Source organism: Citrus clementina, unplaced genomic scaffold (assembly GCF_000493195.1).
Source record: "Citrus clementina cultivar Clemenules unplaced genomic scaffold, Citrus_clementina_v1.0 scaffold_5, whole genome shotgun sequence".
Taxonomy (NCBI): Eukaryota; Viridiplantae; Streptophyta; class Magnoliopsida; order Sapindales; family Rutaceae; genus Citrus; species Citrus x clementina.
The window spans coordinates 36,368,957-36,391,484 of NW_006262201.1; the positions used below are offsets into that span (position 1 = coordinate 36,368,957).

Consider the following 22,528-nt stretch of genomic DNA (forward strand, 5'->3'; position numbering starts at 1 on the left):
GACTGTGACATTCAACGCAACAATGATAACATCCAATCCAACGGTCAACCGAATTTCCTTTGAAATTTGTCAAGTACACCAACGGTGGCGATTTGAAGAAACCGTGCATGTTTGAAGAAACCGTGCATCATTTTGAATAATGACGACCATAATTAAGATTGTGCCGATAGCCGTATTATTTTTATTATCATTCTTAATTTTCAGGAAAATTGACCATAAATTTGAGCGCTTGCATAAAAATAGCAATCGTGAGTGCTTTGGTCTTTCTTTTTTAAGTAAAATACACGCAAAATGGGCTCCCCTTCTCACATGGGTTGCTGCTAAGCAAGTTACCTTTCTTTCACGTACTACCTCTTCTCTAGGCTTTACCGGTATAATGACTTTAAAATTTCTGAACAGTAGGGTTCCGCCTAATAATGACACGTGATGCAATTTTTCTTTTTTCTTTTTTTTTTAATAGTAAAATTAACTAGTGATTGGTAATTGTAGAAAAGAATATAAGAGTAATTAAATCTTAATAATACAATATTAATAATAAACCCATGACATAAAATCTTTTAAAAAAAAAAAAACACTCAAAATTCTCAAACCAAGAAAAAGACCTTAATTTTTAAATATTGGAAAACTGCTACACTTGAATGATCAAGCTGTAATCTTAGTTTGTGAGAATGAATCATCAGTGGCACACAATATTTTATCCAAATTAAAAAAACCTCTTGTTTTCGTGTAAGTGGACTTTTTTCCCCCCCTTCGTTTCTATTTTTTAAAACCATGATTCCATATCAATCCTGTAAAGGGCCTGCATTTTCATGGTGTTTCATCGAATCATTTGAGTCTTTTATCACATTGTTCTATTTATCTTTCTTCGGGAATAAAACGGAAGTGTTGACTTACTTCTACTCAGTGGTCCCAAATCGAATCCAATGCTTTCTTTTTCCTTAAAAATTTGCAGAGCCTTTGATGCAAATTTCTTTACACAATAAAATTAAATCACTGAAATGGCCAGGCCAGTTAAACTTAATGAATTATGAAACTAGCTAGGCTTTATGCCCTATAACGGAGGTACAATTTCTACTCTCAGCATTGATCATTCCATGATTGCCGTTCTCTCTTGCTTCTTAGTATACCACAAAAAGAGACCTTGACAAAAATTTTCAAATTTTTCTTTTAGAAAAACGAAAAAAAAAAAAAAAACTGACACAGGATTTCAAAGAACATTAAATAAATTTGAAGGTGCATTACGTGTTATTGTGTTTTGTAATTAATGATGTTTCGTTATTATTCATTACAGGACCACCTGCATAGACTCCTATGCATTTATAATCATCATTCCAATTTCCATTTCTTTTATTTATTTTCAGCAAATGGAAGTAATTTTTTTCATTTTAAGGAATATATATGTACACACAAATATTCTAATCAGGAATTTTACTCATATTAAAGTCAGTGACAAGCCAAAAGATTAAAAAAAAAAAACAACAAACTCTAATACTACACATTTTATTTGGTAGTTTATTGAAATATGTGTTTTTATCTTTTAGTTTATCCCAAATTTTATTATAATTAAGAATCTTGATTTGTAAACATAGATGCGCGGCGCGCGTGTGCGGAGAGGGAGGGTTAGTACTTTTTTATGGGTAAGCTGCTTGAAAGTTAAAATTTAAAGATTTATAATGCATTGCACGAGTGGTTTAAAAGTTGAAAACAATGCTGATCACAAGATTAAATTATTTGATTAATGCAATCCTCTTGCAAAAGACTAATGATAATTAATCTTTTAAAGAGTTTAATTGTAGATAAAGAGACTAGCACTAACTACTTAAAATATACATTGCAACTTAACCACTTCAAGATCAGCTATATCCACGAGCCTGAAAGTTTTAATGGGAAAAAGTAGAAGGGCTTTGTGGATTATCAAGTTGGATGATTCTTATAGGCATAGTAGTTCCAAGATTTTGAGTATCATTGAAAGATAAGCTTTCTGCCCCCTTTTTTTCTCCCTTTTTATTTTTTGTAAGGACCTGTAGTCGATGTTAAAGAGGTGCTGGGATATATGTCACTTTCACTTAGGAATTTTCATCCAGGTGAACCAAGACAGCCAACAAGGTTCCTGCTTCCTGGATTATGTCTTGTGCCGCGAACCTTTTGTGCAGGTTGGCCTAGTTAACCATGATATGCTATGAAGAATAGACAATGTTGCTACATTTATGGTCAAAATCATTTTCAAGTCCTTGTCCTTGAATGTTTCGACATTCGATGAGGTTATGAACATCTTTCAGCACAAACAACATGCTTATACTGATTGGATTTTAGTGCAATTGCAGACGAAGAATCTAAGGACTATTTTTATACAATGTAATTATCAGTTATCATTCTGTTGACAATTACGTCTTCAGGCAAGACAAATACAGCACCTCATTAGTTCAAAAGCCCTTGGATGCTGCGGATTACTTCCCTCCAATTTAGATTATGCTTGATGGTTTGACTTTGTCCGGCTTTCAAATGAAAACAAGGTGCGTCCGACAACTTATGCCACAATAATTTAAACATAACATTCTTAACAAGGTTTAGGTGAATGTGCTTGTGACAAATGCCACCAGCATATAAGAAGACTTGCTACTGCCACTTGAAATTTGCAGACTGGTTTCTAATTGCAGAAAGCAATGGCTAGCTCACCTTCAGTTACTGTAGAATTCTCTCCTAAACATTCACTGCCTACGAAACAACCAGTTGCAGAAGAAGCTAAGGCTCATTGCCTAAAATGGCTTCCCAGCGACAGTGCTTCGCCGTCTCATTTCCAAAAGGTAACCCCAGTTAGTGACGTAAAATTAACCGCCGTGGCAAGCGTTGTTATGTCCTTATCATATGCTACGAGTTTTTTTCTAAATCATTCTGTTAACAGATTGTTGCAGAGCTGATAGGCACGTTCATTCTCATCTTCGCGGGTTGCGGCTCTATTCTGGTTAACAAAATTCAAAGCCTTACAATTGTCGGAATAGGGCTGGTCTGGGGTCTAGTGTTGATCGCAATGATATACACAGTTGGGCATATCTCTGGTGCACATTTCAATCCTGCTGTTACCCTTGCCTTTGCTGCCACTCGTAAACTTCCATGGAAACAGGTAAGCTAACATCGATAAGTAACCGCATGTAATTAAAAGAGAGTATTATTTATTCCTTTATGATTTTTGTCCATGGGACTATGTTTGGATTTGATTATGTAGGTCCCTATGTATATGTTGGCTCAAGTTTTGGGAGCAACACTTGCGAGTCTTACACTCAGAATATTGTTTCACGAACAAGATAATATTCAGCCAACAGTGACTCAGTATAAAGACACAACCTCTGATCTTGAAGCTGTCGCATGGGAATTCATAGTAACTTTTATTTTGATGTTCACAATTTCTGGTGTTGCTACTGATCACAGAGCGGTATGACAATCAATTATCGCAGTTGCTTTTGCCAGCCATTTTTTGACTTGAGCTATAACTTCCATTCTTCGGAAATATGAATGTACTGACTCTCAACTTCATCCGATCTAACAGAGCAAAGACGTTGCTGGAGTCGTGATAGGTGTTACAGTGCTGTTTAATGTCGTTATTTCTGGGTAATTAACTCTTTTGCCAACCATTTCACCATTAAATTCTGTATAATTATTCCACTCATTTCTGGATGATGCAAAAGAAATTATAAATTTGGTTAACACATATATTTCTGCAGGCCAATTACTGGAGCTTCAATGAACCCTGCAAGAAGCATAGGTCCTGCTGTGGTCTCTGGTGTTTACAAGAATCTCTGGGTTTATATCGTTGCTCCCATCATCGGAGCCTTGGCTGCAGCCATGGTATACAGCATACTCAGAGTACCCAAGCCAGTAGCTGAAAAGCCTGAGGAGACCAAAAGCACAATAAATCAATTGTACCCTCATGCCGACCCATAGATTAACCAGTCACTCTGCTCCACTGCCCATAAGCACCAGAGGAATGATGCTGCGTGTCTAAAATTAGTTTACTTTAAGCCTCTGCCTAATGTTATCAGATATCATAAATCAATGTACTTTTTCATCTCAGCAAGCTTGTGTATGTCTTTTCACTCAGCATGAATCCATATATAATTTTCTTTCCTCTTTTCAGGAAAACATATAATAGCGAACCTCAAAATGAATTCCAAAATACCAGGTAGTAGCATTTCAGAACAAGAACCTATCCTGCAACTCGCCAAACCTGTAATGACACAGTTAAATTACTTCTTAAATCTACCAGCTGAAACAAGGGAATGATTTGAAGATGACATAAACAGGAACTACAATAAAATATCAGCCTAACCAATTCGCAAACCTGAGTTTATTAGAGGACTACACACCCCTACAATGACTCTTCTCTCCCTTATAAGAACAACAAATACTATACACTAGAGCTATGTATATGGTACAACGAAAAAGGACAGCAGATCAGCCACCTGTACTGACATGGAGTTTCAGCCGCAGGAAGTGAACTATCAGTTTTATACTATTGAGATGAAAAGTGGGTGGATAAAGATAACATGTGACACTGGTTTATCATCCCTTTGGCGCATTGGATTGGGAAATCATTTCATCTTTCATCTTCCCAGCTTCCAGTTTGTGTCATCTACATATGTACATATGTCTTACCTGTTAAAAGAAGAGAGATCCATGGTAAGAATAATCAAAACCTACTCATATCACGGAAAATAACACGTCCACTTTCAATGAAAGTTGTATTGACAAATATATCAGGATGCAGCTAGGAATTTCAGGAGTCATCAGTACACTTAAAGATAGAGCAGCTATAAAAATCTAAAAATTGGATAGTATATAATTTCAGCCCTACGCCAAAAGGAAATGGTAGACAAAATTTGCAGTACTACACAGAACCAAGGAACCTTGCCAAATACTTATAAGAATTCTTACCCAGTTTGAGAAAGCCGCCTACAATTCATTATTTGGTGAGACTGTGGATGCCTCTGCAAGTAAGATGAACTCGTTCCAATGCCATTTTCATCACCTACTAGCTGCTCTGAGTAACTAGAAGTTGCAGGAGACCAAACTGGAACCACCCCTCCGTCTCTCTCTCTTCTACTAGTACTTGAAGATTCTGCTGTGGAGTCTTCAGCATTTGCCAGCACTATTGCGGCATTAAATTGTTGAAAAGCGTTGTTGTTATGAACAGTTTGGAGAACACCTTGGTTTAAAGTGTCCCTTCTAGGTTCTTGATTTACATTTGCATTTCTCGGCACTTCTGCTCTGCTTTCTTCTGCTGAATTTCGAAGCTCCAAAGAAGACTCTTCCTCTTCAACTCTCACCAAAGAAGTAGTCATGCTTGGGACCATCTGATCCTCATAACGCCGAGCTGTGGTAGGAAGGTTGTTCCTAGCAGGTTCAGGGATTTCCTCCATCTGTATGTCCGGAGGAAAGGCAATTGGGGCTGAGTCAGAGGAGTCTCCAAGACCTTCCTCAGTTCCATTCTCAATTGCAGCTCTTGAAGCTGCTTCTTGCTGCCACATTTCTGAAAGTGCTTCGTCCAGCCTGCATTTTGCTGCGTCAATCCGTACTATGGGAAAAGGGTAATTGGAACCCAGCTCAATGCCAGCAGCTTGGAGCACAGATTCTGGTGCATTCCATGGGTGGTGTATCCATTCAGTGGGCAGTCTGGCAAGTTCAGGGAGCCACCGTCGTACATATTCTCCATTGGGGTCAAACTTGTAACCCTCAAACTGTTGAAATGTAGTAACAAATCAGAACATTCTTTGTGGTGAAGGCCAGTAATTTAAAGCCAAAAGGATGTAATGCATAAATCAAAATTTCAAATCCTCATTATTGCATTCTGAAACATTGTCTAGAAAGAGATGCATAGAAAAACTTATAAAACAGGAAAACTTAAATTCGAATAAAGCCAGCAACGTGTGCTCTAGTTTTCTTGTTACTGCATTTTCAATATTATACAAGTGAGTATGACCAAGAACAGAAACAGTTTAGAAAGAATTAACCGAGGTTAAGAAAAAAATAAAAATAAAAGGCAGTACCAAAATGAAACATGAAACATTGGTATACAAGTTCAGCCTACATAAGATACTAGAATCAATGAGGGAAAAAGCACCGCTGAAAATATTTTCTACAGAAACTTGGTTGAGGGATCTTCACCTCTATTCACATCTCTGAGCACTAAAGGGACAGGTAACTAAGAAAAAGGTATCAGAAATGAGAAGAAGAGTCATGATTTCTATCATTAAGATTTCTTTTAAAAAAAGGTATGCAAGCAGAAATCCAAAAGTCAAATAACAGGACAGAGATGCACAAGAATTGTTAAAATTATCATCCACACCTGTGGATTGTCAATTCGGTCAAAAGCACGGCCATCAGGGATAGTACCAGATATGTACTGCCAACCAAGAGCATCACTTTCTAAATCTGCATCCAAGAGGGTATCCCAAAAATATTTCATCCCCCATCTCCATGGAAGCTGTAGAACTTTTACAAAGAAACTAGAAACTACTACTCGTATCCGATCATGAAGCCAACCAGTGGCCCACAACTCTCTCATGCCAGCATCCACCAGTGGATAACCAGTTCTACCTTGCCTCCATGCCTTAAAATAGCCCTCATCCACAACCCAAGAAAAGAACTTAAGGTGCCCAAGAAGAGGCCTTTCATGACTGTAAGGATGGTTAAAACTCATGTACCTTGAATATTCCCGAAGACCAATTGACTTGAGAAACAAGTTCACACTCTCATCACCAGCCTTGTTCCCTTCATTGGCCCATGAAACCTGCTTGATGCGGACAAGATGGAAGACTTTCCTCACACTAACCTCCCCAAAATGCAAATGTGGAGAGAGAAATGAGGTTGTAGCACTATCAGCCTTTCTCCGATTCTTAGAGTACTCAATTAAAGGCCCATTAATGAAAGTGGTCAGAGCCTTATCAGCATTGCTCCAGCCAGGAGACCATGCTCGAGCAAGAAGTGCATTGCTTCCCTTCTCTGATTCATCTTCAAACACCAATGTATCTGAAGGACACCTGGACATATCACCTTAAACAGAGCGTGCAATGTTGAAAAGAAGATTAGTACACCAGAGGGTTAAAACAGAGAAAGAAAAGACCACACAAATAATACAAACATAGGTCATAATAAAACAATATATTCAAAGCTAAATAGTATATGCCTTTAAATCTTTTTTTTTTCAAATGACAAGTGACAATGTTGTCAACAACAACACTTGATATTTCTGAAAATAATACATGTTCATAATTCTGCAAGGCTACTACTAATTGGACCCAAAAGGAAAACAGAGTTCACCCATAGAATATTTACTGCTCAAGCCTTAATTACACTGAATGTTTTTGAAATAATAATTTTTATTTTCCTTTTATTAGATCTCTTAGAATGACTTCTAGGGAAAGTCCAGTCAGTGCAACTTCTTGTGGAGGCTAGCAAGTGGTTTATCGGACTAAACTTGTGGTACTTAGATATTTAGACTATAAGTGTTGTAAATGAGTTTCCTGTGGATTAAATTCCACATAGAAAAATTGCCCTTTTATGCGGATGCTTCAAATGATTCTTGTAGTATTTCCTGAATTGAATTTTGCCGCAGTATGAAACTTCATTTCTCTAAAAGCTCGACATTTTGAGTAATCCAATGTTTAATAGCTTACAGTTCATGAAAGATCATATATTATTCAACAACAAAACCAAGCATCACGGCCACAAGAAATACAAACCTGAATTTATCCTCTTAGGAGGGAGAAGTGGAGCGTCAGGGTCAAAAGGCATGCTAAGGCATTTCTCCCAGAAAGCAGCAAAGGTCGCGAAAGGTTGGCCTTGGGCATCATTTACATCCCACGGCTCATAGAGCAAGTCAGCATTAAAGGAGCGCACAGCTATTCCTTGAGCAGTTAGAGCCTCCTTAGCTCGGTGATCTCGAACCAGCGACAGGGGGTCTGAAAAACAGTTGAATGCAAAATTGTTTTCATTGTTTACAAGGAGTCCAACATTTCATATGGGACATATTTCCTAAAATTCAATACCTAATCAAATAAAACATACTCAAATGAACTGAATAATAAGACCAGATCAATAAAAGTTCGATCAGAACAATTGAGGTGTGACTATAACAATTGGAAGGGAATAAATTCCAAAATTATATAAGCGCCATTACCAAAAACAAATGATCTCTATTAGTAAGCAATAACAGAACAATTCCCCGGCAATTGATAAAGGAACAGGAAAGACTTATCCAATCTATAAGAAGATACCGCTCACACAAATATTCAAGTAAAACATAATCATGCCATCCAAAAAGAAAACAAACTACAAAACAAATGAACCCAAAAGAAGCCCGGAAAAAAAAAATGAGAAAGGAAAATTAACAACACAAAAGTCAACCCACATGATCCATTATCTGACTGCAAAGGAATAAATTAAAATGATCAAAAGAAAGTCAAAGGAAGGAAAGCCGACCATATAAATGGTTGAAGAAGAGCTGAGTAGCACCAGTAGCTTTAACAACCTCAAGAAGAGAAGAAACACTATCAGTTGATCTCTTAGTGACAAGAGAAGTACCAAGACTCCTCAAAGAAGAATCCAGATGAGACAAGCTGTGCTTGAGCCACCACCTAGACACTCTCCCAGGATAATAAGGACCCTCTTCTTCAGGTGCCCAAATGAAAACAGCAATTACAGCACCAGCTCTAACACCAGCTGCTAGTGCTGGATTATCTTCAACTCTTAGATCTCTTCTGAACCAAACTATGCTACAACCACGACCTGACATCTCCAACAAAACTCACCACCAACCAAAAATCCAAAACAAACCCACTTCCTATAATTTATGTCTCAGTTATGTACACCATGTCTTTCATCAGTTAAATCTTATCTTTTTTTGGTCCCTCCGGTTTTTTATTTTTTTCCCTGGAGATTTTAGACCATAAAGCAATAAACTAAAAAAGAAGGAATAAAAAAGGTGTCCTTGATGTCACAATTACACTTTTTCTTCTTCTTCAATGCCTCTCTCTTAGGTAATGATTTATTTATTACGTATTTCTGCAACGTATTTGGAAGATATTATTTATCTTTTAATGCATGTAGGTTTTTTAGTCATTTTGGACCAACAGGATCCCCATTTCCCACCCAAAAAGGCCGCGAGAGATGGGAGAGCCAATGAATAAGATTGTTTAATAGAGTGGGGAACGCAGCAAAATTGATAGGCAAATTGCAGCCACAACCTTTTTATTTTATTTTTTTCTTTTTAAATTTTCTATTTTATCTTATGATAGCAATAGAAAACAAAACACTACCCACCCTCTAGCTCCTTCTCCAATCCGCTGTCTTTGCCAGGGTGGAAGATATGCTCAGGAGAAAAAGATGGTTTTTTTATTTATTTATGAAAAATATTATCTCCTTTTTTTAAATTTCCAGCCATATTTTTTCTGGGTGAAAAGACATTTGTATCCTCAGTAAACATGCTTTTGTTCGAACGTGTGAAGGACAATTTGGGGTTTTACTACTATATTGGTTTATAAAATATAATTTTTTTTCTTTTATTGCATCAGATTCTGAGTATTTTTCTTTTGCTACTTTGCTAATTGAATTATATTTATTATTATTATTATTATCATTATCATTATCATTATCTCAACTCGGATTGCATTGGAAGCTTGGATATTGGAGGGAGTTGGAGTGGGAGACAGGAAGTCATGGGAGAGATAAGTTTGCTGACCTGACTATATTCGGTTAATTCAACTAGTGGGCCTCGCTACAATTTCCTGGGGCTGTCAATAAAGCTTAGATTCCGTTCATTCGTCACTATTCCCCTCTTCATGCATTAGCAGCTTGCACGATTGATTTTCTGGCCCGCATAAACTAAGAAAATTTTCTTTGAATAAAATTATACTTCTTAGTTGAAAAATTATATCAATATTTAAAAACATTATAATTCAGATTTTTAAATAAGAAATACTTCCCTCTCTTTTATTTGATAATTGATAGGGTACTTTCTCTCTCTTTAATTTATATTTTATTATTTTTTATTAAAGAGATAAGTTTTTTAATTATTGTTTAGTTTTCTTTTAAAAAATAGTTATTTAATTATAATAATATTAATTTATTTATATTTTAAGAGGATAACATTTTCGTTCTCTTATTTACCTCACAGATAAATAAATAGATATTTAAAAAATAAAACTAAGAGAGTCTTTTAGTGACAATTCGAAGCATTCATGTACTTATCAAATATAATACCATTAAAATTTAAAAGGAGCTGCTTCATTTTGTGTACTACTTAATTCATTTCTACTCGCAAATGATTCTCATTGATCCTTCTTTTATCTTGTGCTAATGTCAAACCTGGGATTTTATTTTTTGTTTTTTATAACATCTCGGGTAATTGTTCTATATCATCTTTGTTCTTTGGTCCGCCGGTCTTTTTGGACTACCACGAAAACTTCCTCAATAAAGGCGGTCCCACAGCTTAAATATATTAAAAGCCCATATCCACTGTTTCATTTAAAGCGACACAGTTTATTCAATTAACACCAATATGAAAATAATTAATAAGTTTGGATTATAAAGTTGATGAAATTATTAAATAAATTTAATATGGGTCAACACAATTTTCTTTCATATCAAGTTAGGGTTCAATTTTTTGAGATATTTAGTAATCAACATGATACAATTCAATAACCCACTTAATATTTATTTAACATGATTTACTTCAAACATTATAAACCCATTTGACATAAATTGCACTCTTTTATTTATAAATAATATTATTTATTGATGTTATAAAATAAATATGTTTACCAAAATATTATATATTTACACCATTGCAGTTTTTAAGTTTATATGAAATTTTAAAAAATGGAACACTATATGAATATTAATCACTCAAAAAAAAAAGAGAGAGAAAGTTATGTCCAATATTTGAGTTTTGATGACAAGATTTTGTAAATTAATTTGGAATTGAAAACATAATTATATCATATAAAGATGAATTAATTTTAGTTAATTATTTAATAATATTAAATGGATGTATTGGATCACCCCATTTATTTTTTTATGCCAAGTTCAAGTTTCAGTGTTTTGACATAGTTATTAAATGGGTAGTGTTGGAGTTAGCATAAATTTGATATGATACAAACATGACCAAATGATCCATTTACCCACTCTAATTATATGCATGCACTATATATACGATGCCTATATTTTCTTTTTCACCTTTCAAGTAAAAATGGAAAAGATTAAAAGCTCTTCTAATACATTTCCTTAACTCTTGAAACATACTATTTTTGTAGGGATGGCAAAAATCCTACGGGGACGGGTACCCTCGGGGATTTTTCCCATTCGGGGAGGGTATGTGGATAATTTCATACCTAATTTCTTATTTGGAGAATGGACGGGGAAATTTTTTTATCCAATTTCTTATTCGGGGAGGGGACGAGGATGAGGTAGAATCCACACCCCCTACCCATTTCCCCATTTTAATTTTTAATTTAATTTTAATTTTTTAAAATTACTAGTAAATAAATAATAAAATTTGAATTATAAAATTATAAGTATTGGTAAAAATAAAAATAAAAATATCAAAATATTTATATTATTAAACTTTTAGGCCTAATTAACTAATTAAAGTCCTAAATTTTTATTTAGGACATTAAAAAGACCGAACAGATTTTATTAGCCCAAAACTTTTGTTTTAATTTTAATATTCATTAAATATTTTAAACTTAAATCTATTTTTTATTTATCTTAAATCTATTTTTATTTATTTTTAGATGTTATAATTGCCCACATCAAATCACAATTTTAATATATAATCTAATCTAATATTTGCTATTGATTTGCTTCGACTTAACTATTGTGTTGTAAAAGGAATAGTCCACATTTATAAAGTGCCCACGCCACCATTGAAAAGTTAATTTTGAATCTAAATTTGATTTTATTTGTAACAATTTTGTATTAGGCTATTAATTTGTTCATGATAGTTTGTATCCCTTGCATGCTGCGTTACTTACTAATTAATGTATGTGACTTTTGAAATGGATATTAATGTAAGATATATTTCGAACTTTACTTTTATTTGAATTTTTTTATTTTAATATGCTTAACTTAAAATCGAAAACAAAAAAAAAATGTATTAGTTAGATCGGGGACCCTCGGGGATCCCCTGTTATTATTCGGGGAGGGGATTGAGATTCTCTTAAATAATTTTGATGGAGATTGGGAGGAGACGGGGATAGACGCAAAATATCGGGGATGAGTACGGGGAGATTGGTCCCCTCCCCTCCCCTCCCCATTGCCATCCAGACTATTTTGATGGTTGGATATGGGCATTTCAAGTAGAATTTTGTGAAATAACATAAATACCATTCAACATTTTGCTACTTTCCACATTCCATCTACAGAATATCAAATTAAGAAAAAAAGGCATGTGTTTATTGAAAATAGAAACAAGGATACTTCTATCTCCAAAATTTAGAGAAATGATCATGTAAACCTTTAAGTTTTCAATAAGGGACACTAAGACTCCCTTTTGATTATAATACTTTCAATTAATAATAATTAAAAATTGACTTTAAATTTTTGTAATAAATATAAATATAATTAAACAGTTTAATTTGTCTAATAGAAGAATAACATTAGAATATTTTTAATATATAAACTAATTTTTAAATGTAAATTATTATCTTTATTTTAAAATATATTTGTATTTATTATAAAAATTTTAAATAAATCTTTGAGCTAAATAGATTTCACAATTAATAAAATATATCTCATGTATTAATAAAATTAAAATTATTTTATATAATATTGAAAATAAATTAAATTTTTATATATTTATTTTAATATTGTGTTTTTATTTTTTTATAAAATCTAGTTTAATGCACTATAAGATTGTAAATTATTAAACATTTTTGAAATACTGAAATTATTTGAAAATATGTGTATACATATTGCTATTTTTGCATTTTATTAATATTATACTTCTACTTATTTTAAAATATTAGAGTCAATTTTTTTAAGTTAATAGAGTCAAAGGGTATTTTAATATATAAAAAAAAAGAGTCTTGACATTTTTTATTAAAAACATTAAAGTTTACATGACTATTTTTTAAAATTTTGTGATGTTGGTGTCCTTTTCCCTTGGTATTATTGCCAATATTTAAACATGATAATTTTGCTAATGTCCTTCCGAATGGGTTACGAATAACTAATTAGAGCTTTAACCCACCGAACTTCTGGGTTGTGCAGGCGAAAAATGGGAGGTTGGGCACTAATAAATCTGAAAACTCAAATCGCAATTGATTTTTCTATGCCTGAAAATAGAAAGACGAGCAGGTACAAGATTGGTCACTGGTAGGGTTGGCAATGGGACGGGATGGGATGGGATTTATCAATCCCAGACCCATCCCGTATATGCAAATGGGATGAAAAAACGTCTCAATTCCGTCTCTATATTTTTTTTGGGACAAAAATCTCGTCCCAAAAGAGATGGGATTCTGCGGAATCCCATCCCAATTGAAAAAATTTCCATTCTTAATCGGTAATGAGATGAGATGAGACGAAATTTGTCAATCCCACTCCCGTCCCGCATATGTAATTGGGATAAAAATATATATGTATTGAATTGAGACGTTTTTTCCATATGTATTGGCAATATGCAGCACATGCCGTGTGGGTGCAATCAGTCTCATTTCTTTGTACTTAACAAAGCTGCCACCACTAATGGGCCTTTGGTTCAATGGGAGAAACCTTGCACTTACAATGTTGAGTGCAAGGGTTCGAGCCTCCATAAGAGTCTCCATAAGAGCATTATGGAGGTTAGTTTCAGTTCTTCCTCAATTATCAATTAATTGAGTGGAGACAGTCTCTCCCTTACGAAATGTGAGTGGAGCAGGCACCCCTCGAATATTAGAGAGGGTTTAAAATATCTGGGCATATATTTCAGTGTGTCAATGTATGATGGTGGTCCCAGTTATATAGTATGATTGTAAATATTAATTGTAATGTCTGATGTAATGTCAGTAATATCTGTGTATAACAGACTTCAAAAAATAAAAAAAACAAAGCTGCCACCTGCCAATTCCCAATTTGGTTTGCTCAAATCGGTCCCTCGCTCCTTTCCAGCTTCAATCACATATTCACATCACCTTTCACGCCAGCAGCAGCAGGTCAATCATGCCACTCTCTTGAATTATTTTATCACGAGCCAACTCCCCGCACCCAGAATCTCAATCTTTAGCATTTTTTCTCTTGAATTATTTTAGCTTTTTTATTAACCCACGTGGCAAATGAAAGCCAATTTGTGACTTTTTGTGCTCGGCTGGGTAACTGGGTTGTGGCCTGTGGGTCCTTTTATTTATTTAATTAATCAAATCAAATGTTTTTAATTTAGAATGTTTTTTATTTATTAATTTCACAGGTGTGCCTGTGGCTAGAGATAGCAAAATGGATCATCAGATTGTATTCGTGTCATATCAATTTTGTATCATTTTAAATTTAAGTAGACCCAAACTCGACTCATTTAATAATTTTATTAAAATATTAAAAGCTAAAACCGACACGAAAAAATAATCAGGTTATCCGATAACCTACTTAATATTTATATATAAAATAAAAGTTATATCAAATATTTATACAGTGTCATACATACGTACATACATACATATATAATTTACCGATATATAAAATATACATATCTACCAAAATAATACACATTTATACTATTTAATTATATATATGTAAATAATATTATATATCAATATTATAAAATATACATATCTACTAATATTTTATACATTTACATTATTGAAGCTCTAAATGTATTTAAAATTTTATAAATAAAACACTATATTTATATTCATCATTTTAAAGAATAAAAAAAAATCATCTCTAATATTTGAGTTTTGACGACAAGAACCTGTAAATTATTTTAAAATAAAAAATATAATCGAGTCGTTAATGAGGTAAATTGGTCAAAAATTTTAATACTAACCCGTTGACCCAAATATAACCTATTTAATAATTATATTAAATTCAATGATTTATACATATTTATTCGCGTGAGGTAATCAAGTCATGTCAAATTTTATCAGCTCTACCGATGGCCGCAGTCGGGGACTTCTTTTGTTGAAATTAAATCTTATCGCACAGTAGCTAGTGACTTTTCTCTCGGGAGACGTAAATCTTGGAGTTAATCATTGGGTAGTGCCAAGTGTGGGCCACCGACTATAAATCATTCAGTAGGTTGATTGGGTGTCGGGGTTGTGGTTTAATTTAGAGATCAATGCAACTTATAAAATCTTTACAAAATATTCTAGCAGCTTAAATTTTATAGCAAAGCTACCGCATTAATTCGAAATAGAGCTTTAAACAAATTTATTGCAATACAATTGCTCAGATTTAGAGCACTGAGATTCATTGTTAGCAATCTATAAGAACTTTGAATTAATGAATTAGCTTAGTGCAACTCGTGATCATAAGTTTATTAAAATATATAGTTCTATCTGATTCAGAATTTTAAACTTCATTAAAATCCGATAAAAATATTAGACCATAAGTTTAATAGAATAATATCATAATATTATTAAAATTTTCACGGTTATTACACTATTAAACTATATGATTTAATAACTTTTTTAAATTTAACAAATTTAAGATTTTAAAAATTATATATACGTATGTGTGCGTGGCCATGCAGTTATTTAGCTCCTATGGTGCTAGTTTAGAAACAAAATAGATTTGCCTTTGTCTGTTTTGCCCATAATGTTTGGCCCAATTGGGGCATCAAACGATTAGTTTGGGCCAATACGGCCCAAGACCCTATCATAGTCAAAGATCCTCAATCAGTTAGTATTGAAACTACCATTTATATGCAGCAATACACAAATTTGATGACTAAGAAAGAGTAAATCACACCATGCTTTCTCTCTCCCAGCGAAGCTGAACTGCTGAAGCTCTCAACCGATATTGCAAAATCGTTTTAATTTTCTTTTGGAAATGTTTAATTATATTATACATTTTTATATTGTATGCATAAAGCCTATAAAAATATTCAACTGAAGTCACATATAAGCCCAAAAGAAATTTATAATTGAAGCCCAACACAAAGAAGCAAAGAAAATAAATTCTCATAACTATTTGGTGAGACTAAAACACTCTGCAAAAGTGTCAACCAGGGGTGTTCATGGATCATATTTTACGGATTGAATATTTATGCATATTCGATCTACGATTTTGTGGATTATAAATTTTTAATCCAATCCAATCCACGAATTGATGAAATTCAATATAAATCCAATCCATACATCTACAGATCGGATGCGGATTTGACTCAATCCATATCCAATCTACCATTTTACGGATTAGTTTGCAGACTAAAATTTTTTAATTCTTTCCAATCCACAAACTAACTACATAAAAAAATTTAATATAAAAATAATTTTACTACTGATTAAATTTAAAATTAAATAATATTTAAATAAATTAATTGTTTAAATAAAGTTAGAAAATACATTTAAAGTTTTAAAATATAACACACCAAAACGAAAAAAATCTCATTCATTTAGATCAGTACATGGAAATTAACTATTCAGAAAGATGTATTTATTTATCTATTTATTTTTCATTTTTTATTATTATTGGATAAGATATAATATAATGTTAATGTAACTATATTTTAAATTATTTATTTACTAGTAAGTACTAATACCATATTTACAAGTTTTATTTTTTAATTAAATAAATACTTTTTTATTTTTTTGTGAATTCGTGAATTTTTCCGGATTTATGGAAGTAGATTCATATTCAATCCACAGATTGCGGATTATCAAATTTTAATCTAATCCAATTCACCAATCTACAGATCGAATGGATTGAGCAAATTGGATTGGATTCTGAACACCTCTAAAACTGTCAACCAACCCCACCGCAAGGTTGTTGGCGATATTGCCAAATCATTTGTTCCACAAATCTTGTATGCTATGTGAGAATTAAGTAATAAGCACACGCATTTTTCTTTTTGTAACATATTATGGAATTTAGAAACTCCAATATGCATAACTGCCTCTTTATTATTTAATCCCACGATTGATTGACAAACGATGTGATGATTATAGAGTCTTTACCGTAAAATAACACATCATTTCTTGATGTTTCCACTCGTGGCCATTATCATGATCTCTTTCAGATTAAATTTTCATCAGTCATTGTCAGATTTTAAAAAGAAAAAAATTATATATTATTTATGGTATCGCACAACTGCAATGACATATGAAACTTGAGTAATATATCAAGCATATGGGGTAGGATTAGGTGGTGAAAATTGCCTCGATCTTCTGCATATATATATATATATATATTTGTGCGTGTGTGTGTGTGTATGATACTGGAGAGGAGAGGAAACCTAACCAGAGTTTATGTTTTTATATATCGCTTGGACAACCACGACCAACTTGACTTTTATCAAACACTTTGTGAAACACACGTTCATATATATATTCAAAAAAAAAACTTAGTTATCAAGTCCATTGAGTCCATGACATGTGTAAGATTTTATAGCTTGATCACAAGGACTTCGTAGTGGTCTACATAGAAGATGTACATGGTGTCAATGTCTTGATGGAAAAGAAATCATCAAAGTTAAACTAATCATGGAAATATACAAGTCGCAAATTGCAACTTTATAAGTTTCTACAATCCTGGTTATGGTACGGACTATTATTATTTGCTTAATGACAGTTTAAGTTTTTAATTACGAATGCTATTATTGTTCTCGATTGTTGTTACTGTCTTTGTCTGAATCACTGTCTCCTACATCCAGCACTGAATAGAAGTCAAGCCATCTCTCAACACAAGAAGCACTGAGAGAACATTTCCATGGAGTATATATAGAGTAATTAAATCCTAGAATTCAATGCTTCTATTATCTAAAATATATAATACATAGCCTATATATATTGACTGATTTATATCTGCAATCTAATTGTTAATAATAATTTGTTTGGGTTTCAATTATCTCTCACACTAAGGAATCGAACATATAGAAGGTGCACCTTAAAGACCACACGTTGCCCCAAAATCAAAGAACTTTCTAATTTCTTCCGTCTTCATATTATGTAGCTTCATCAGCTTGTGCACATCCCTTTAAAAAATATTGATCAAGGTCTCTGCATAAGCGATGCTATGATAGACCGGGGAAATTTTGAGGAGGAAGCTCCTAATAAAAAAATATGTCACCTACGTGCGCTAAATTTTTTGTACTTTTATTATAAGAATAGAATCCTCTCCTAATTGAGCTCTATGGAGTTTTAAAGATCTCTTACCATATATCTTTTAGTGGTAGTATATAGATAAAATTTAATTTTTTTTTTATCTATTAACTACCAATCACCAGTCTCATGATAACACTCTTTCTAAATAGATGAAGTAAATCCTAAAAATTATTAATCTTTTTACTTTTCCAAACTTTAATAAACTGAAACACTAGTTATTTAAATAAAATTCCCAATTTTCCATTAAGTTTAAATAAGGTAGAAATTATCAGCTGTCATTTTAATCTTATAGGATAAGTTCATAAACTAATTGTGTCGATTTCATCTGTCAATTATTACCAAGTCGGGCTAATCCAAGCGGGACAGGTTTATAATAATGCAGCCACAAGTGAATTGCAGGAGCTAGTGCAAAGTTGTTATTCTTGCCACTCTATGAGCAAATATTGTTGTCTACCAACGATCAAGCTGTTCATACATCTTAGATTATTATTATTATTTTTTTTAATTTTTATAACTACTTGGGCGATAATAACAATTCAGTACAATTTAATTATCAAGCACCACGAGCACAAAATTAATTTAAAAACCTCGTATTCAACGACTTTGTGTAGCCAGAAACCAACATATCAAGCAAACGGAAGACAATAATATCAACCCGAGAGAGTAAATATGTTCTTTTAAAAGAGAAAGCAACAAAAGTTGACAAATTTATATTTCTCTATTTCTGGTAGGAAGCACAGCACTGTCTTGTATTTTACGAAACAAAAACAAAATCCAAAGTAGATAACTGATGATTATCCCAAAGATAGGTATATATGTACATGAATGGTGTGTGTATGTATATATGAAATATACGCAAGTATATATGAGGGTATGTGTTCTGAGAGCTCGTCCATTTACACAGCTGCATACAAAGTATAATAACGAACACATAAATTGACAACTGGCATGATGCAACTGCAAACCTTGATAAAAACTAAGAAATCTCTTGCATAATAGGATCTTCAAAGTAAAGTTCAGGCCAAATGTATGGTGAGGAAGTTCCTCCACCATAGCTGGAAGTGCTGCTTGCATCACCTGGATTGCTTACCGACGTCGTTTCGGTTAGCGATGGATGGACAGCAGGAGGAGGAGAAGGAAGAATCCATGAACAATCAGCTGGGTAATTGGCATCTTGGCTGACCATCGTAAAGCTATTAGAACATGGGCCCATCTCATTATTATTCAACGATGTTTGGAAACTGAAAGGGACTTGTGGGTCTGGAAAGTGAGATAATGGATTTGGATAGTGGAGTGGTTGTGAATGATGAGGGGTTTCATTAATATTTCCCAAATGCTGAGAAAATAATGCGGCAGCTGCTGAGTTAATATTCTCTGGGGTTTCTTTGCTGCTATCCGGATCGATCGAATTAGTTAGATTAAAAGCTTCCATGTCTGTAATGCCATTCTGACCATATGGGGTTGTAGTATTGAGTGAAGCAGCAGAATGGAGAAGGTGCTGTAAGTATTGAATCTTAGCCAATTGTACAGCTTCAGCTTGTATTCTCACAGCTTGTTCATCTATTTGTTGATTCTCTAAGAGGTCTTTCAAGTTAGCTAGGGCTATAAGATGAGGCAAGCTGGCAAATATATCGGTTCTAGGTTGGTGGGTCATTGGATCAATTCCCATTTGAATCAATTTCTTCTTCAAATGGGTGTTCCAGAAATTCTTGATCTCATTATCTGTCCGGCCTGGTAGATGTGTTGCAATTGCTGACCATCTTGTGTACAAAAAACAGACAGTTTTAGGCATTTGTTTGGTGTCAATTTATATATAAGTATTCTGTAGAAGCAAATAACTGAAAAATTAGCTTACTTGTTACCGAGGATGGAATGGAGATGTAGAATTGTTTGCTCTTCATCTTGAGAAAACTTCCCTCTCTTGATATCAGGCCTCAAGTAATTGGTCCATCTTAACCTGCAGCTCTTGCCACATCTATTAAGACCTGCAACAGAAGCAAGAAATGATCATTAGGAAAATTTAAAATTTAAAGACCCCTGCCCTTGCTGTCCTACGAGAGCGACAGAAAAGTTCTGTAATTATAACAAGATTACCTGCTAGCTTGGGAAGAGCTCTCCAGCTTCCATGGCCATGTTTTTGAATGAATTCGACAAGTTTTTGATCTTCCTCAGGAGTCCAGGGACCTTTTTTGAGGCCATTCTCATCACAACAAGGAGGCCGCCCCATTTTTTTTTGGGACTATGTATATAAAGTATATGCTTATTAACTAGGCTGCTTCTCTCTGTCGCCACCAAAACTGATGCTTCCTATTTATACACAATCTTGAGTGTTGCTTCTTGTCCGAGATCTCCCAAATTAAAAAAATATTTCCCAACTTTTTGTTTGGCCTATCAAGATTGGGACGCTTCCTCCCTTCTTGAATCAATTAAAATATTAGAGATGCCTTCTGCTTTGGTAGATTGACGAATATATCCTTCCACGTTATTATAGAAAAAAAAAATTGATAATAATCTCGCTTGCTTACTTTATGGATGATTGTAGGACACAAGGGGTCGTTGAAGGAAAATGGAAGTATGAACATTTTTTTAATTCATATGCATATTACAATTAGAAATATGTTAATATTTACAATTATGAATCTAATAAGACAATCTAGATTAAGAAATGTACTCATATTTACAATTAGATGTTTATTGAGTCAACTTAAATCGAGTCTATTATAGGAAAATTTTATTCTAACTCTAGCGACAATTTAGGGGTGAGAGATGAGGGAAATAGAGTTTAATATAAATTATTAAAATTAGTTAATTAAATCGGCAATGAGGCTGAAAGTGCAAGTCGGATTACGTAATACGTGTCAGGTCACAATTGGTCGAAGGAATTCATTCCATGCACGCAAGAAGAGGATCTTTCGTCACTGTTTGCATGGCTTCAAATAATCTATGCGTTTGTGACTTTTGGATTCATTAAGAAACTTGGAATCTGCGTGGTACGTACGACCACACCATTTTTAATTGACTGGAGTATAATAAAAGACCATACGTCCAGGATCCAGGTGAGTATTTATTTTTAAGTTTTTTTTTTTTTTTTTTGAACTTTTTCCGGTTGAGGCCTCATCCTCAGGGAGCTGCCGATTAAGACTTGAGTTTCAATTAATTTTCATTACTGGGAATTTTAAGAGTATCCAAAATTTTTGCTTTCGGATTCCCAATATCTATTTGTTTATATATAACAGGAGGATTTTGTAAAAGCCAACTGTTGTGTCGGCAGGTTCAAGACTGTAGGCTATGGTATTAGCCGTAAACATCGGGTCTACGTACGTAGATATCAGAACGAACTGCAAACGATTGTTTTTGAGAGAGAGAGAGAAAGAGAAATGAAAAAAAAGAAGAAAAAGACAGCTCTGTTTAATGGATTTAGATGTTGTGGTTGGTAGTTCTATTGAATAATAAATATATACGTATATACGTAACTAAATCTTAATTATACACTACTATAAATATATGTGTGATAAATATTATAAAAATTCAGCACATCTCAGCTCAACATGATAAGTCCAAATTCTTTTTTTTTTTCCTAAAAATAAAGACGATGAAAGTTCAAATCAATTTTCTTAATCTCCTGTCTCTTAAATATTCGAACTTGGATGACCAATTAAATAATTCTTATTTAAACATCACAATATCATAAATTTATTATTTTAATATTTATTGTTGCCTTAGTAAATTAAGCCTCTAACTCTATCTCACTATATTAAACATGAGAATTGATCTCTAATGTTGGCCTCTGTCTTAGTCTTATTAGATTTTGTTGACTTTACAATTAGTTATCCATTTTCCATACGTGGATCTCTCTCTCTAAAATTGGACCTTCGTGTTAATCTTAATCAGTCAAGATTCATGTGACCTTATACTATCTCTCTTATTGAACTTTTGTCTTAGTCACTTAAGATTTAAAAATGATATTTATGATTCGCATGAAGAGAAATGTTAAGATATGTCTTTAAAATCTAAAATTTACCTCTGACTTGAAAGTTAATTTTATCCATTGTATAAATAGAAAACAAAATAAAACAATCAAATGTGTCCGAACAAACAAGAACCTAATTCAAGTTTATTAAGCTTGGATGCTTCTCTAATATCTTATATCCTTCAAGCACTTCAAAATAATTAAGTAACATTTTTCACCAATAATATTAATAGAGAATGAGGTTTAATAAATTTGGAGGAAATTAATCCAAAAA

The 22,528-nt window shown here is 33.3% G+C and overlaps 4 protein-coding genes across 5 annotated transcripts; 2 read left to right on the forward strand and 2 right to left on the reverse strand.

Annotated features, from left to right (window-relative positions):
* Nucleotides 1–2,291: 2,291 nt before the first annotated feature.
* LOC112097767 (aquaporin NIP1-1-like) lies at nt 2,292–3,983 on the forward strand. Its single transcript, XM_024183283.1, has 2 exons — nt 2,292–2,804; nt 2,903–3,983. Exons 1-2 carry the CDS (start codon nt 2,664–2,666, stop codon nt 3,128–3,130), a joined length of 369 nt encoding a protein of 122 aa, XP_024039051.1. The 5' UTR covers nt 2,292–2,663; the 3' UTR covers nt 3,131–3,983.
* Nucleotides 3,230–3,939, forward strand: LOC18042705 (aquaporin NIP1-1). Its single transcript, XM_024183841.1, has 3 exons — nt 3,230–3,430; nt 3,545–3,606; nt 3,720–3,939. Exons 1-3 carry the CDS (start codon nt 3,230–3,232, stop codon nt 3,937–3,939), a joined length of 483 nt encoding a protein of 160 aa, XP_024039609.1.
* Nucleotides 3,984–4,275: 292 nt separating the features above from the next.
* LOC18042919 (cryptochrome-1) lies at nt 4,276–9,186 on the reverse strand. 2 transcript variants are annotated; one of them, XM_006433921.2, is made up of 5 exons: nt 8,476–9,185; nt 7,737–7,955; nt 6,341–7,047; nt 4,930–5,732; nt 4,276–4,650 (listed from the first exon to the last, which is right to left on the reverse strand). In XM_006433921.2, exons 1-5 carry the CDS (start codon nt 8,786–8,788, stop codon nt 4,647–4,649), a joined length of 2,046 nt encoding a protein of 681 aa, XP_006433984.1. In that variant the 5' UTR covers nt 8,789–9,185; the 3' UTR covers nt 4,276–4,646. The 2 variants fall into 2 exon arrangements, with proteins under 2 accessions (XP_006433984.1, XP_024039050.1); XM_024183282.1 differs by lacking the exon at nt 4,276–4,650 and having other exon boundaries at nt 4,926–5,732; nt 8,476–9,186.
* Nucleotides 9,187–19,260: 10,074 nt separating this feature from the next.
* Nucleotides 19,261–20,511, reverse strand: LOC18042920 (transcription factor MYB93). Its single transcript, XM_006433924.1, has 3 exons — nt 20,379–20,511; nt 20,140–20,269; nt 19,261–20,044 (listed from the first exon to the last, which is right to left on the reverse strand). Exons 1-3 carry the CDS (start codon nt 20,509–20,511, stop codon nt 19,261–19,263), a joined length of 1,047 nt encoding a protein of 348 aa, XP_006433987.1.
* Between the last annotated feature and the right edge of the window lie 2,017 nt (nt 20,512–22,528).

What these genes read in the sequence shown, in the direction of transcription:
- LOC112097767 (XM_024183283.1), top strand. Translation starts at nt 2,664, where the DNA reads ATGGCTAGCTCACCTTCAGTTACTGTAGAATTCTCTCCTAAACATTCA. An exon ending in CGCCGTCTCATTTCCAAAAG is followed by an intron (nt 2,805 to 2,902) that starts GTAACCCCAGTT and finishes TTCTGTTAACAG; the next exon opens with ATTGTTGCAGAGCTGATAGG.
- LOC18042920 (XM_006433924.1), bottom strand. Translation starts at nt 20,511, where the DNA reads ATGGGGCGGCCTCCTTGTTGTGATGAGAATGGCCTCAAAAAAGGTCCC. An exon ending in AGCTCTTCCCAAGCTAGCAG is followed by an intron (nt 20,270 to 20,378) that starts GTAATCTTGTTA and finishes CTTCTGTTGCAG; the next exon opens with GTCTTAATAGATGTGGCAAG. An exon ending in CATTCCATCCTCGGTAACAA is followed by an intron (nt 20,045 to 20,139) that starts GTAAGCTAATTT and finishes TTTGTACACAAG; the next exon opens with ATGGTCAGCAATTGCAACAC.
- LOC18042919 (XM_006433921.2), bottom strand. Translation starts at nt 8,788, where the DNA reads ATGTCAGGTCGTGGTTGTAGCATAGTTTGGTTCAGAAGAGATCTAAGA. An exon ending in TCCTAAGAGGATAAATTCAG is followed by an intron (nt 7,048 to 7,736) that starts GTTTGTATTTCT and finishes GCTCTGTTTAAG; the next exon opens with GTGATATGTCCAGGTGTCCT. An exon ending in ACCGAATTGACAATCCACAG is followed by an intron (nt 5,733 to 6,340) that starts GTGTGGATGATA and finishes ACATTTCAACAG; the next exon opens with TTTGAGGGTTACAAGTTTGA.
- LOC18042705 (XM_024183841.1), top strand. Translation starts at nt 3,230, where the DNA reads ATGTATATGTTGGCTCAAGTTTTGGGAGCAACACTTGCGAGTCTTACA. An exon ending in TTGCTACTGATCACAGAGCG is followed by an intron (nt 3,431 to 3,544) that starts GTATGACAATCA and finishes CCGATCTAACAG; the next exon opens with AGCAAAGACGTTGCTGGAGT. An exon ending in TTTAATGTCGTTATTTCTGG is followed by an intron (nt 3,607 to 3,719) that starts GTAATTAACTCT and finishes ATATTTCTGCAG; the next exon opens with GCCAATTACTGGAGCTTCAA.